Source organism: Mycetomoellerius zeteki, unplaced genomic scaffold, assembly GCF_001594055.1.
Source record: "Mycetomoellerius zeteki isolate Tzet28-1 unplaced genomic scaffold, Tzet1.0 scaffold20, whole genome shotgun sequence".
Classification (NCBI taxonomy): domain Eukaryota; kingdom Metazoa; phylum Arthropoda; class Insecta; order Hymenoptera; family Formicidae; genus Mycetomoellerius; species Mycetomoellerius zeteki.
This window is the reverse complement of record NW_017256957.1, coordinates 2,157,857-2,174,905: the sequence shown is the minus strand read 5'-3', so window position 1 is coordinate 2,174,905 and position 17,049 is coordinate 2,157,857. Positions and strand designations below refer to the sequence as shown.

General features: G+C 31.8%; 2 protein-coding genes across 3 annotated transcripts; both read right to left on the bottom strand.

The window, feature by feature from the left end:
* Window positions 1-1,148: 1,148 nt before the first annotated feature.
* Window positions 1,149-3,299, bottom strand: Fis1 (Mitochondrial fission 1 protein). The gene is made up of 4 exons (XM_018447337.1): window positions 3,046-3,299; window positions 2,347-2,553; window positions 2,149-2,254; window positions 1,149-1,454 (listed from the first exon to the last, which is right to left on the bottom strand). Exons 1-4 carry the CDS (start codon window positions 3,088-3,090, stop codon window positions 1,363-1,365), a joined length of 450 nt encoding a protein of 149 aa, XP_018302839.1. The 5' UTR covers window positions 3,091-3,299; the 3' UTR covers window positions 1,149-1,362.
* Window positions 3,300-5,710: 2,411 nt separating this feature from the next.
* Window positions 5,711-9,438, bottom strand: LOC108722312 (maf-like protein Cbei_0489). Of its 2 annotated transcripts, none has more exons than XM_018447335.1 (4): window positions 9,177-9,438; window positions 8,800-9,041; window positions 8,587-8,754; window positions 5,711-6,137 (listed from the first exon to the last, which is right to left on the bottom strand). In XM_018447335.1, the coding sequence occupies exons 1-4, from the start codon at window positions 9,264-9,266 to the stop codon at window positions 5,999-6,001; spliced, it is 639 nt and encodes a 212-aa protein (XP_018302837.1). In that variant the 5' UTR covers window positions 9,267-9,438; the 3' UTR covers window positions 5,711-5,998. The 2 variants fall into 2 exon arrangements, with proteins under 2 accessions (XP_018302837.1, XP_018302838.1); XM_018447336.1 differs by having other exon boundaries at window positions 8,587-8,733.
* Between the last annotated feature and the right edge of the window lie 7,611 nt (window positions 9,439-17,049).

Below are 17,049 nucleotides of genomic sequence, written 5' to 3'. Positions count from 1 at the left end.
GTAATTATATTAATCGCAGAGTTTAATCGCTGAATTCTAAATATTCCAAATGATTTGTTTTGCGCTGCTTATAAACCCGCGGTTTCGGACGCATCACGCAAACGCTGCTCACTGATAAGCAGAGCCAAATATTTGTTACTGGGATTGCCAGAGTCAATGTTCGCATCTGTGTTTGGCGGTGCATTTAACGCTAGTTATGGCTACCTATATAATTCTGAGTTTCATATATCTAATACGGTAATCGTATTCAAACGTAAACACGAAGGGACTCAGACAGTTATATTTGGCATAACGCAATTGCATTTGCGTAATACAAAAGATGATGGTGGATGGTAAACATACAATGCATCGGACAGTCAGATTTTATGCTGAATCCGCGTTCAACGTATAGATCAACACTTTACAAAGGAATCAAATTTCTGTTCTTCAACGTCATACGTGGTCTGAACTCAAGAATACGGACGCGCCGTAAAATCCATTTGACGTGATTTGCGAATGAATACGTTACATTTTCCGCGTAAATAAATCCCTGTGCGATGTCATAAATGAGAAGTGGAACGTTGCTCCATATTCCGTGTAATTTCATTACGGTGGGATCGTCGGGTTCCGGTAACGTTGAGTAAAGCCGTGTATGTACACAGTAATAATTCGCGTGGAAAAAGCATCATCCGATATAGCTTTAAACATTGACTTTTATTAAAAGAATTCAATAACAACATAAATTCACACATACAACCCTAATTATATACAAAAGTTATAATTCTTAAATAATTATCATTCTGTAATTTAGTTTAACACTTTGGAGTAACGCTTTGGTTAAACATACAGGCGTATGTAATAAAATTTTAAATACAAAACATCATGCGATATACATATATCAATATACGATATAGACATACCCACATGTGTGATATTATGCGTAAACATATACAGTACAAAAAAATCGTATGTAGCTTTGGAATGTAAAAAATAATCGCATATAATTTCGATAATATTGGAAATTAAATTAGTTTTACTGTTAAAGAAATTCTTTTGATAAGCACAAAAAAATAATATTTTGCACGATATTAATAATTAAATTTAAAACGATATAAATAAAATGTTAAATAATATTAAATAATATAAATTAAACAAATATTCATACGCTAGTTTTTCTCCTTGTTCTCCATTTCTGTGATTAATAGAAAAATAACGTTACAAATTACATTTATTAGATTTGGTCAACGTTCTAGTACATTTGAGACCCTTCAGTCTCAAATAGCAATTATGACGCAAATTACACACCATTTCGCGCGAGCACATTACATCACAATTGTAATTGCATAATCACGATTCTAATAGTTCTTTGAAGGGTAATTCTCTCTAATTTTTTTTTGCCATCGCGATGCCCAGGCCTAGAATACCTGCAACACCGATAATAACACCTCCCGCGACAGCCATACCCATAAGGCCCTCTGCAAAAAAAAAGAAACAAACGGGATTCAATGCCAATTCCAGTCACGAAAATATTGATTAAGCTTCTTAGGTGAAGCAAGTTTAATATGTTAGTTGATGCGGTTAGTATAGCGAATCATTAAAAAGAGAACAATATGACATATATGATAGCATGTGGTATTAAATGGGTTTTTCATATCGTCGGTATAAATTTTTATTACTTATTATACAGAATATACAGGTGTGGAATACTAGAGATAGATGCATTGTAAAAAATACAAGCAATGATTATACTAACAAAATAACCAAATCTATGCTAAAGCCTTCAATTTCTATATTGAGATATGAAATTAAATATTCACTATCAGAAGAAATTAGGAAATTTAATTATCATAAAATTAAAAAAAGACAAAAATCTTTAGAGAAAATTATGGAAGAGGTTATATATATTACAAGATGTGCTGCAAAAACATGCAGAAAATTAGTTATTTTTGCCAAAATTAATGAGTTTTGGATTAGTATTAGATGAATAATGAAATCGTTAAGTGGAATCTATATAAAATTTAGCAATCCAAGAGAACAGAAAGATTAGCAGAAGCAACCAGAAATAGTACGATTGTGTAAGGAAATCACAGAAATCTCTCAGCGATATCGCTCCTAGATAAATTACAAGCTTTATTCTCTTAAGTCGATAAAAAATTATAAAAGGAAAACCTTTTTCCATCTTCTTCCTTATTAACGATTCCAAATGTTGCACTTGTAGATTTCCAGGTTCAATCTGAAGGAATGCTCTGACATATGAGAGTGCCTTGGAATATTCCTGGAAGGAGATATCAACGATTAACGATTAAAGATAGAGATTGCTTTATAACAAAGTGCTTGATATATTAATTCATGATTTACATATTTTACCTTTATTCTAGCATTTCCAATGGCCAAATAGTACAGGCAATCACGTCTCTCCGTATCGTGATTGTTATAAAGGTCCTCCAACAGCAATATTCCTTTCCTAATGTCTGCTGAATATTTGCTCCTCACAAGGCACCAGGCGTATTCGAATTGTGCTTTTTGCGTAACATACGACGAATGCAACTGCTCATGGTACACAGTTTCGAATTTCTAAAATGAAATCGTGACAGTTGTCACAAAATGATGCAACATTCGTGTACTGTGGATTAAGTTCATTTCCTGATCGGTGAGTCATTCCGACTTCGTTTCAACCCGTAAGTTGTGAATGTCAAATTAATTACGATCCGTTCGTGGAAATGAAAGAATACAATGTATCTACGTTTTTTTGGAGACAACGTTACGCACATCACCGAGTGCACGTCATTCTCTTCGCTGATAAAAATATTAAAGTTCCACAAAAATACGTATTAAAATTCTACGCAAAGCGAGTCGATTGAATGCTTAAAAAAAATGACACGAACAAAATTTATCGCGTTAATATACATAAATATAAATAGGTTCGACGTAACCTAACCTAACTTTTCAAACGTACGTCGTTGTTGTAGCTATTCAAGGCGAGACCGGGACAGGTAAGCATGAGAAACGATGTCGGAATGAGAAGTGACATCGGCAATGCGAAAATCATCCTTCGGGTATATTTACCTTCAAATCCTCGGAAGAGACGACTTCGTTCAAAACGTCCTCCATTTCTTTTCCAGACTGACGCACGTAAGCGGCGCGCACTTTGCTCAATTTTGCCACACTGGCCACACACACACACACACACACATACACACACACCTAACGAGACGGTGTGCTACGCTACGCATGTAAAATTTCACCACGATTCCCGATTCCTGAAACGCGATTGCAATTGCAGGTGCGACACTGCAAGATGACTCGACGCATTGCAAGAGGTGAAATATACACGAGATCTACTAGCTCGATACCGCTTCTCAGATGGCGCGATTTATGAATCCAGAATCTTACTGAAAAGAACGAAAATCTATGATATACAGAAAAATATCATTCTATTGCAAAAAAAAATGATTACTCAATTTACTTTCTTTCTGTTAAATAACAGTTACCTGTAACACAAAATACTTTTTTGATAATAATCCTAAACTTATATTACGAATTTTAGAAAACTCATTAATGTAAATAATAAGATAAATAAAAAATAGTGGTTTAAATGATTAAAAATCAATAAAACAAAGGGCTACAAATAAATTAAAATATATTAAGGCTAATCCACTAAACCATAAAAACAAAATGCATGTATTTTAACAAATGCTTCGACCTGTACTTGAAGTCGTTACCTATCAATGTTACATAACAGACGATTAAAAATAATACAAAAATTTTGAAGTCTTATACAAATCAGAAAATTGAAAAATCACGCCAAAGTAAAAAGTTCATTACATTATTGGTCTTTTAAATATTAACGACCATACGATTTGCAACAATTTAATTTTACTTTGCAAAACAGTTTAATTATAAGTTTCATAATGCGTGTTTTGATTTTTCGCGATGCGAGGATCGTGTGACTAACTGGGTATTGATGTATTATACTCGTAACTAGATCTGTTATTATTATTCACGATTTCAGGTATCATCGTCATATTGCGATAATGCGTTTAAATTAAGGACTGTTAATGTTATTTTACGAGAAGATTAAAATGAGTGTCAAAATTGTAAGAGGTTTTTAATACTGTGTGCTTGAAGATTATATCATTAATTCGTAAATATGACACCTGAGTGTGAATTCGCATCAATAAAATTTTCAACTTGTGAGTATTTAATAAAATTGGTTTTACTTATATAACATGCAATTTTGAATAAGTAACATTTCATTTTTTAAAAATTCAATATAACAAATCGATTGGTTAGAAAATTTTACATTTTAAAACATAGGTTTTACTTTAATTTCGTTTCTAACTTTCAGAAAATATGAAACATTAAAAGCGACTGGTGCGAATTCGCACCTATCAGGTGTTCTTTGCGAATGATTAAAAGGAACGAGTTTTGCGGGGTTAATGCTCCTTAAATTGAAATGGAAATAGGTTTTCATTGATATGATTTTTCAACTTTTCAATTTTATGCGACTTAAAAAAATTGTTGTGTAAGTTTTAATCACCGACTGTTTGTAACATTGATAATGATAACCTCATGTATAGGTCGAAACATTTGTTAAAATACATGAATTTTGTTTTTGTCAATGTATTTTAATTAGCTCTTGTTTTATGATTTTACTTATTTATATGTACTCAAAACAAAAATTTATTTTCTTTTGAAGAATATTTTATAAAATTCATCGAAGCGATTTTATATACTATATATATAAGCAAATCAAATTTGTTTTAATTTGATAATCTTGATTGAAGTATTAAACTTACTAGAACTCTCAGAATATATTTTGAATAAATTTGGTGCTTGTGATGAACGTATGATAGATTTGCGGACAAATTAATTTTTGAAATATTGTACTTGGTACAGGTGATTATTATTTGCATTACCGTATATACTTTTCTGTGTATAGCGTTTCACGCAAATCATATATTCCGCAAATTCCTCTAATTTCGAAAAAACGCTTTAACTAGAAAGTAAAATTATTAACGTTTTTCTTTATTACCTCGTTTTTATTTTGTAAGATTATTAATCATATTATTTAATCGTATTAACACGTAATTGGAACATAAGACTTTGAAACATTTCTAATAATCTGGGATTTTCCTAATCTTTAAATAGTATAACAATTTGGAATAATTTTATGTTTCACAATTTTATTTTTACCATATCTTTTATTTTATTTTTATTATGTTTATGATAAGTTCAAGTATAAATTTTTTACACAGTTAAAAATTTTAAAACTTCTAAAACTAATAACAAAAAACTTTAATAGATCCCAAAAATCCACATATTCTTTTAGTGTTACAAAAAATAAAATGTGTTTTTGTTACAGATAATCATATTTATTTAATCATGTTTCGAAAGATAATTCCGAATCGACGCCTCTCATATTTATCTCACTTCAATATATGATATAGGAATTAAATGTTTGTTATATTTTAATATTCCTTTAAAAAAATAGGGATACTCTTTTAAGAAAATGGAGTCGCTCGAATGCTAGTATTAAATACGTCGTTTTCTTAAATAGCGAATGGACAAATAATTTCACTAAAATATTTTTTTTAGATAATGATAAATTAAAATAAAATTTAGTTCTTTTAAAAATGCGACTGTTGCAAACTTGAATATCTTTTTTTGAGTTTACATGGAAAAATCTTGTATTAGTATGAATCAAGTGAATGAAATGGAGAAAGTTTTGCCGAATGATATATAGCCTGTATGATGGTTAATTTAATTACGTTGCCAACGAATGATCCGCTTTGTGTCTTTGACAGCGCGCGATACGATCATGAATGTTAATGAGCGCGATATCAATATTAACGCGGGTTTAAATGTATGCCCATTAAGCCGCAACGTTCGGACTATTAAATACATAAATAGGGAAATTCATAAATTTATGAGGCTTTTAACGTAATAAAATTTATTTACGTAGAAATGACGATACAATAGTTCAGGTACTGACGGGTATAACGCGATATTCTACTAACTATACGTTGGAGAACATTTGGTTCAGTTGCTTGGCCAACGAATATAGCGGCAGACCCGTTATGGTATAATAATCACCATCTATTCTTTCGATCAGGCAACCCCCTATACCCTGAAGACCGTAGCTTCCTGCTTTATCCCTGAAATAACATCTCACTTGAATATAAAGACTAATTGTAACAATTGCAATGCAATATTGTAATATTTAGAGTGTTTACTGAAATCTTTTATAACGTCGCTTGACATCGTTTAGTCAAAATATTACATACATGCGTATCATGGCTTATTAATTTTTATTAAATATAACTTTTATTAAATATAACTTTTGTAATTGTGTGCTCCTACCGTTGTCTATATTACATCATTGAGATAATATGAGATGGTAGAATTGCGAAAAGTGAGATTTGATCTCTTCGATAGTTTTACATATGGACCGCATTTTATGAATATAACCAAATTCTCATTGGACAATATATTTTAACTGAATTTCTGATAATGTATGTAAGATGTTTTGTTATTTTACATTGAAAATGACCCGATCGGTGTCGAAACGTTTGAATATTGTATATATACGTTTATTAAAGATCTTATATTATAATTGGCTCGTTGCCCTTGTTTTATTTTTTTATTTATTCTAATTGAGCCATATTAACATTTAATTATCTTGTAAAAGAATTTCTTGAGAATGCTTGGATTTTCACTCGGATTTTCAAGATATTTAGGGAATGTTAACGTAACGGCCGAACTCTACGATCATGCGATTTACAAAACATACGTACGATTTACGAAACATCAATACATTACTACATACTACTACATCAAATCGCATATACGCACAAATTTTTACGCAATTTTTCTTTTAGACCAAAACTTCTAGGTTCTTTTCTAGAAATACAGTATTGTTATCTTTCATGTAATCCCTAGTCCAGATGAAGTTTGTTGTCAATCGAATGCAATAATTTTTATATCAATTTTTGTATGTATTTATTTTTAGACATTTTTGAAGATCTTTCTTCAGAATTAAATATTAATTAGATATTAATTAAACATGTTAAATTAAAATAAATATCATAGTCTGGATTCTATATGAATTAATTGAAAAAGAATTGAAAAATTGTAATTTTGTTATCGACTTCTGGCGTTGACTTGTGACAGCATATGCTTTATATACATATAAATTTTAAATGCACAAAGTATAAAACTTTTAGATATATAAAGCATGTGCTATCACAAGTCAATGCCAGAAGTTGATAATAAAATTGTAAATTTTCAGTTCTTTTTCGTTTTTCATGTGGAAATCCGGACTGTGCTTAATGTCTATTTTAATTTAATGCTACTTTAATTAATGTTTAATCTAATTCTCGAGAAGGATTTCCAATCTGTAAAAATAATACACAGAAAAATTGGTATAAAAATTATTGCATTCGATTGATAAAACAGATGACGACAGTATCTCCTTAAAATCTCAGGTAAGATTAAAGAATTTTTAATTAATTGTTTGCAACTTTGAAATAAATTGAAAAGCATGTAATGCAAATAAATTTTATATTGTAATTTAGTAGAAGACAGGAATTCCACAAGACTATATTTACCTTTTCTACAATTGAAGTTACGAAATCTATAAGATAAGAATACATTTAAAAAAATCAATTTACTTTTTTCTTTTAAGTAATGGTTATCTTTAACAAATATTTTCTTGATAATAAGTCAAGAATATTTCTTTGATAATAATCGTAAGAAATATTTATGAGAAATATTAGAAAAACTCATTAATATGTATTCAAAACAAGGATTTATTTTTTTAAGACTATAAAATTTATTAAAGAAACGCGGACTTTATATAATAGGCAAATTGAATTTGTTTTAATTTAATAATCTTGATTGAAGTATTACACTTACTAGAATTCAGAGAGAGAATATATTTTGAATATAAACTTAATACTTGTGATGAACTTGTAACAGATTTGCAGATATGTGAACTTTTGAAATAAGTAATTATTATTTACGTGTATAGTAATGTCTTAAGATGTTAATATGTTTAGTCTGAAGATGTCATAAACCTCTCATTGGTTTATGACATCTTAAGACAACCTTAAATATAAGAATCGACTATAATGAATGTTGGCCAGAGAGCTATATTTATATCTTAAGACATTATTTAAGACAATTATGAATAAATTATAAATATTGGCTTATGAGTAAGTAAGCTACTTTCTTCTACTGTGTATTGTCTTCTACTGTCATCCTCTTTTTTATAAAAATTCACAAGGCACATGGAAATGTACGTAAATGTACGTGCATGTGTATGCTTACTTAATGCTGATTATTTCTTATATTTGTTCAGCAAATTGTTTTATCAAGCAAATTGAAAAAATAACGAAACAATGTTTTAATAAAGATACGAAATTTAAATTTAAAGATAAAATTCCAAAAATTTCCTTAAATGCTAATAAAATTCCATGACAATTCCTGACTTTTAAAGGTAAAAGAGAAATCCCTTAAAAAGTTTTCCAGATTTTTATAGTAAACACTCTGAATATTGCAATGCAATATTGCAAAGCAATATGGCAGTGCATAAGCTACACTCACATAGGATCACCAGTTTTAATGTACTCTCTAATTTGTTTCTCCGATATATCTCCGAACTTTACTTTGGCAGACTCATAAAACTGGAATTCGGACTTTGGTGTTTTCAGACACACGCCAGTGTAGACAACGTGTTGCTTATTCGCTAAGCTAAGAAAGATGCGTTGCATACTACGTATTACATTCAGATGAGTAATCCAGGGTAGGAGTTATTACCTGGACAACATCTGAAAAGCTTCCACTTCGTTCCTAGGCTTTCCATAAATAACGTCGTCCATTGTCACCATGGTATCTGCTCCTATTATCAAAGACGGTGGCACCGGATCCCTTTTTAAACGCTCATATACTTCAAGTACCTTGTACTTGGCTATGTCCTGAACGTATTCCCCATGTCCCTCATACGTGGACCTGTCGAGCTTCTCATCGTAGAGGGACGGCATCACTTCTGCGTTTATGCGCTGATGAATATTATTCACGTTAATACGATTAACAGCCTACCCGAACGATTATCGCGCAATTATCTAGGTCCACCACGTTTATACATCTACAGAGCGCTTAAAAGAAAGATTCTCTGCACGATTGTGTGTGTTTACCAAGTGTCTCATTATGTCTTGCCGCCTCGGGGAACTACTGGCCAAGATCGTCCTACCGCTTGCCAAGGCTTGGATAGTCGATTCCAACATCCTGCGCGACGTGAAACACAAAAGTTCTCAGTGATTATTGTTAATGACACCTGCTACAAACAACGCAAAAAACCTCGCGAAACACCGTCTGATCGTAACACACGTGGGGAGCAGAACGCGCGAACGTAAACACATTAACGGAATGGCCGGCGCCTGTCGGTAAACACGAACCGTTGCGAGCTGCTTCACATCTCGATGATGCCGCAGAGGACGCTGCAGTCAAAGGGAAAAGCGCACTTGCTCTTCAATAGTGGTTTCTTTTTTTACTTTACTATATAGAATGTCCCGAAATTTTCGCGTATTAAAATATCATGGCAACAAAATTTTTGAAAAATTAGGAAAAAGTGTTATATGTATATTTTTATTTTAGTAATTTTTGAGATGTAAAGGTTTATATAGCCAATTACAATTTTACATTTAGACAGCCACCTGTCCATAAATCGCACGTACGGTACACTGAGAGAAAGGTACTTAAAAATTTATATTTGTGAGAAATATATTTATTTCACTGAAATAAAAGTTTATTTAAATATTTAAATACGGCGAAATAATTTATTCCTAGCAATTTTTATTTTTTACAATTAATGAGATATATTATATTTTACAGAAATATATATTTCATCACAATCAAATTTTTTTCATAACTAATAAATATCGAAAAAAAATATTATAAGTAACATTTGCTTCGCAATACTTCAACATTTTTTTCTCAATACAATATTATAGCGAACATCCATTTCAGCGTTTAGACGTAATCTATCTAAACATAGTTCATAATTCGTTATATTTGTACTCTTATTGTTTTACAAACTATTACTTAAAATAAAAATTTATAAATAATTTTTTTACTCGTTTTTTTTTAAATTTCTTTATTGTGGTATTTTTATTTGGGAATTTCGGAAAGTCCTATACATATCTGCATAAAGTATTTTAGCGGTCGGAATCTCAATATTGATTTTAATACACCTAAGTTTGTCAGTTCAAAGTTGAGGTACGTATAAATAACATAATATATATTCGAGTGTAATAAATTCCTGGAATATTTAAGTAATTATGATGTACTTAAATATTGAAAGTTGAATTTGTTATTAAAAGTATGCGCAGTATCTTTTTAAACATTCAATGCCATCGTTTCAAAACTAATGGAATTATATAATCGGAATTAATTTTGCATCAATTAATGTTATTTAAAATTAATATTAATTTTATATTATACAATATCGAAATTTTAATTACATTTTCAAACCATATTAATTATAAACAAAATAAATTAAAATAATAAATAAAATATGTTTTAGATTGACAGAATTATTTCTCAGCGCTTCAATAAATTAAAATTTTGATATTAATTTTTTAACACTCCTGTAATCTTTTTTGTTCAGCCAAACTCACACAGCACAAAGTCAATCGGGATATAAGACATCTTAAAAACATCTTTATTACGTCTTTTACAAAAAAAATGTCTTTAAAACTTTTTTTAGACGTTTTTGAAACGTTTTATGTTTAATGTTATTTAATAAAAATTAAAATTTGAACAAAAATACGGATGAAATTTGTGAATAAATTTTGCTTATGCTATAAAAGACTTAGATTGCAGACGGAAGGTTAATAATCCTAAGTAGGAAAAGAAAGGAAGTGGCATCAAATATAAACATTTATAAATATCTATAAGTGCCCATAAATAGAGCAATGTAATGCTAATTCGCTGCTATTATTTACTTCATCGTTATTATTAACGTCCATCTTCCTTTCTTTATTTCTTTCTTCAAGATAAGATCATTACTTCGCTCGATTAGTACCTGAAAATTCGCATGAAAGATTGTTACGTCGATTGTTCGCAGATCGTATAGATACGTATACGTATATATGTATACACGCACATCGCATATCTAAATTATATATATATATATGTATATATACACATATATATATGTATAGATTACACACAGATGTATAGTACATATATATAGTATATAATATATGTATATTTAACTTATACTTAATTCGAAAGATAAACGCGTGCTGTAATCTGGTGCACGTTCGAAAATATATCGGCGTTAGAAGGAGAACTCTTCTCCAGGCGCAACTCAAGCCAGACTCTAATACATCGTAATCGGTAAATTACGTAAATGCCGCATGCCATGAACGAACCTAAAGGTCAGTCAGTCCGAGGCCTTACATAATCGCAAGGCGAAAGGTTGACCCATCTTTGCGCCGCGCAGCCTTCCAGTTGAACAAAGATTTAGCGGCATTCTTTTTTTCGCATGTCACTCGCGGTCGTGTTCTACCTTTAATCGATTAGTTGGTGATCTAATTGCTCGTAAGTATGAAAAGAATACGTTGCAAGAGATACCGCAACTTTATTTCAGTGGATATATAATCTTTCGAGAAGAATAAATGAACAGCTATATGTGACATTTTAATTTTTAGCAGATTAATTTACGATAACGTTTGTGAAATATGATACGGAGTTCTTTAACAATCACTTATTCTCTTGTTGAGAGATAAATATGTAGATAAATATAGATAGATATTATAGATGGATGGAGGTATTTATTAATATTCTAGGTCAAGCTTTCTAAAAACATAAAAAATGACAAATAAAAAAGAAAGTAAAAAGTCGATAACAAAAAATACAAAATAAGACAATATAAAACAAAAATACAAAATAAAAACAATAAAGTAAAAAAAATAAAGAATTATAAAAATAATAAAAAAAACAGAGGAGAGAGAGAGGGGGGGGGGAGGAAGGGAGAGAGAGAATTTTGTTATAATTTTGCTGAAATAGCATTGCATCGAGTATCGACAGATTTGTTTAATTACATTTGTTTTCCGAAATTCGGTTTACACACCGTTCTGCTAGAATAAATATCCAACGATTATGTATTCGCAATTATTCGTTCAGTTGAAAATTAACAAACCTACACGTCCATCTGCGGTAAACAATTCTTGTAAACAAGTACTCGTTTTAATTTAATATAATGCGAATACAAGCAAGTAATAATGGCAGGGTCAAGTTTACTAATGAGTGCACGTGGTGAGCGGCCTGTCGATGTTATTTATGAGATAATTGCTGCTTAGAGCTGAGCGAGGATGAAATATCACTTCGTTATCCCTTCGATCGACGAGACTTCAGCTTGATCTGCAATAATTGACAATCGCGTTTATGTAACCGGCATATCTAAAATCTCGAAAATGATAATCGACGCATGATGATGATTATCGCGTGATTATTTGTATTGTAGGTGCGATTATTTGTAGCTCAGTGTAATTATTAATTTTTTTAAGCTGGCGCGGCGTATTGTCATATGCAAATGAAGTGTACTTATGATTAGCAGATAAAAGAATAAAAATGTTTTAAAATTATAATGGCCAGGGGCTTGAAGGATGGGAGAAACAATGTAAACGAAATCACGTGATGTTTACGATCTTCTTCTGTAGATATTGAATAATTCTTATGAAAATGCTAATAACATAGTTTTTTGCAAAACTATGTTAGATTCCATTTCTTTACATTCTTGTCTCGAAGGATTAGAAAGGAATACGCATTAGGATTATTACTTCGTGATGCGATAAATAACGTATATCTTTTATGCGCTGTTAATGGAAACATAAACCAACAAAAATAAAATTATAAAATTATTACATTCTCAGCACGTTTATCTATGCATTTGTAAAGTAGTGCTTAGTTAATGATGGTTGTTCGCTAAGCAATCAATTTTTCCATGTAAATCTTTGTCCCCGGACACTAAACGCTTAATTAATTAAAGTTTCGAATAAAAATTCGGTCGATGGGGAATATAACAAGCGAGAGGGGCAGCGAATCAAATCGCAGGTGTTAGAAAGGAGAAACACAAAATACATAATTCACTTGCGTGCAAAGTGCATCAGATATTTATGCCGAAGCTATAAGCCGTGAGCAGGATATCGCAAACCAGTTATTAAAAGCACCTTACGCGGTCATACCTCTTCTCGCTTTTCGATCAAGTCGCCTCGGCGCGGATAAAGCGGTGGCTGGCATGTTTATTTATACATATGTATCTCGGCCGACATTCGTGAAATATCCGATCCGGTTCAACCCTCGCGTGGCAGGTGTACGCGATGTACACCGAATATCACCGAGGTTACGTCATTGGGGTAACTCACACGAAGGACGTTTAACGAATGTCCAAGAGCGGTCAAATAAATCGCATAATCTGGGACGAAGCAGTTTATGAGAACTCGGCAAAACACGTACCAGTTTCTTAAACGCAAATTTCTCTCTCGACTTATCGTATAATCGATCTATTTTATGAGAAATTTTTATCCTAATAATTTAAAATGCAAGGCAACATGAAGCGTGAATCAACATCTTTAATTAACTTCATATATCAGATGTTTGAAGAAATACAGCCTTGGCCATAAGTACAAAGCAACCCCACAAATTAATGTAAACGTACTACTGTTTCAACGAAAAATAAAATTAAAAATAGTTTTATTAAAAAATAATATTTATTTTTATAATAATTTTAATATTTTTATTAGCTTCTCTAAGAGAACTAACAATTTTTCAATAAAACCACTTTTTAATTTTTTTTTCTTTAGAATAGAACATTTACGTCAATTTCTTTAGCTTTTATTATCGTTTTTTCCAAGAAAATACAATAAATCGAGGGTGCTTTATACTTATAGTCAAGGCTGTATGTTGATTAATACTGTTTTAATTTCAATCGACCGGTTTAAAATTCATTCTATGTAATAACCGATGTTTTGTCGCAGAATATGACATACGCTTTTCAACGTTCTTCAGAAAATTTTAAACAACATCCAGCTAACTATAAATTATCATACGAATTGGTGCATAAATAACTGTGGGAGGATTCACACATATGGTTGAGATGTGTGCCTGTCTAAGCAGTAAAATTAACGAGTTGGCCAACAGATAAAATTACTAGCGCAGACTTCCACTTTTACGCGTCGGATGAGAAGTGGCTTTTGCGCCGTAAAAAGTTTTCAGCGATCGAAATTGATGTGAGTGGTAATTGCAAGGATTATATTACACCGTGCTCGACGAGAATTACACAACGATATTAGGCGCTTCTCGAGGTGGCAAGAGTGGCGCCGGTTGTGAACCAGCCACTTCGGTCGCGCGACTATTTCTACGCTATTATATTATATATATATTAAAATAATTACGAAGGCACACGAGAAAGGTGAAAAAAAAGACATAAAGAGAAAATCTTGGTCGTTGGCCCGATCGAGCGCCGACATGGCTTAATTCGAGAAATGTTGCAACGTTGTCGTGTAAATTTTTTGTGTAAATTCACCAGCTGAAATTTATTCGACGCATTCTGCTGTGAAAATCCGTTAAACTGTCATAAGTGTCCGCGCGAGCTGCAGCGAGCACGGCAATCGCGCCGGGGCTGACGTTATTAAATGCGATTGCGCAAGAAGCCGCGCGCGAGAAGCCGCTCCAAAGGACGCGCGCTTATGACACCGCGGCATGTAACGCGGCCTCTATGGTGCCCCGGCTACGTCACGTCTGCGGAGTGCCTGCGGTTTTGTATTACATGTAATACGCCTGCACACGATCATCAGGGACGTACCTCGATCGGAACCCTGCTTTCTGCGATCTGCACCTCTGATAATGAGACATTCATGCTTCAATCTATTACAATAGATTAGCGAATTTGTCAAAAAATTCTGTTTCTCGTATGTCCATTTCTACCAATGTAGACACAGTTGGAAAAAATGTGTTGAATTTAACATAAATCGCATGTCCCAAACGGTTCACTCGAATTTTTTAATTAATTTTACACAAGATGAATATGTTAGAAGATAACACAAATCTTATGTAAGAGAATAAATACAAAGAAAGATAACATCGACACAGATTGTAAATAAATCGTGGGAACGTTTTTTTTTTTCCAGAAAATTAACATTTATGATATGTTAAATTAACACATATTTCATTCATTTGTCTTAGAATTTATGTTTTAAAACACATTATTTTTATGTTACTTGTTCACTTACTCATAAATTGTGTCATTTTGACACTAAGAAACATTGAATATCAATTCCACAAAAAATCTTTAAATAACATAATCACATTATGTTAAATTAACACTCGAATATGTTAAAAAATTCAACACAACTGTTAATACAAATGAGAGTGGACCGTTTTCAACACAAATACACAAATTTTTTTACTGTGTAGATTAACTCTAACCTTGTTTAATTACTTTTTTATTGCCTTCTAAACGATGATTTGCTAAATTATATAAAAATTTAGTTTGATACAGATCTGAAAATAATTTTGTTGGACTATAGAAATAATTATGTAGGATACTTAAACTGTAAACAATTTTAGCATTCCAACCCCAAGTAGAACACAGAAGTTACGAGGACATCGTCATGACCTCATTCATTTGTAAGTCAATTTTTAGGTATTAAATGACGTCCTGATGATGTTCTGTGATATCATTATGACTTAATTATGGCTTAAATATGTTCGTGTTCTATCTGGGACAGTTTGAGTGCTTTATATAATTATTTTGATGTTCCAACAAAATTATTAGATACTTCAGCAAACTCATACTTTCTATGTAGTTCTAGAAGTTCGAAAAGATAAATTAAACTGTAATTTAAATTATCCTACATTGGTAAAAATTGACTATAAATATATTTTTCATAGCAGAAATTAAACGATTTACCTGTGTAATAATTAAACCAATCTTTTTTAAAAATTTTAACATAAAAATGGATGACTGAAATTTTAGGCTTTCATTTGAGGCGTACATTTAGGCTTTCACGATGATTATAAGGACAATCCTTTTATTACTTTTTATATGATAATTTATTGTCATATTGTCAAACTTCTTTTTATTATAATAACAATTAAACGTCTAGATAACGGAAATATCCGCATTACGATGTCATTGCTAGATGAGGCGGTCTGTCCGTTCAATTATTAATAACGCAATCCGGTATCGACGTCTTTTTATATTTACGTTGAAGGAGGAAGCGATCATTCGCGGCATACGTCTCCTAGACACCTTTATTTAATTAATTCGATTGTCATTACTGTTTTATTACCTGGTATTGTACGGACAATAATTTAAAAAGACGGACTTCCTGCATTCCAGCACGAATGTCTTGCCTGCCTCGTACGTGGAAAAACGTCTTTACCTCGTATTCTTTTTATTCATTCGCAGCAGGTGTTTGCGCCTTGTCATGGAAAAATTAACTGACATGATATTACGTAGTGCATATTACTATTTGTAGCCTATAGCGAAATACTGACGGTGTCCGTTTATAACATCCTAGTTAAGGTAAACTCCAATCGGGAAATCTACAACTTTGAAATGAAGCAAAGGTGTATCCTTGGTAATAATTCTTATAAAATTCTTTACTTCTTCCGTGGCAATAATTCATATTGCCAACGAGTGAGTGAAGAATCTTGTCTGCACTGGCATTTATGTATTGTAATTTAAAAAAAAGTAATCTCTCTCAGAGAAAGAAAGAAAAAGAGAAAGAGAGAGAAAGAAAAAGAGAGAGATACCACCAACATAGAGACGTACCACGTCCGTGTACCAAATATTGACGCGGTGCTCGACGGGTTTAAAGTTAAGAGCATTTCGTATAACGATCGGATTGCCAGAGTATAGCATATCCTCGTGCGCTCGTTCCTTCATTTGCGTCTCGCTTTTCCAAGAATCAAACCGCAACGCGAAATTGAGGCTGCCACTTCGTTAGCTCGATTCTGCGACATGCGTGTACGTATAACACGCGTGTACATACCCAC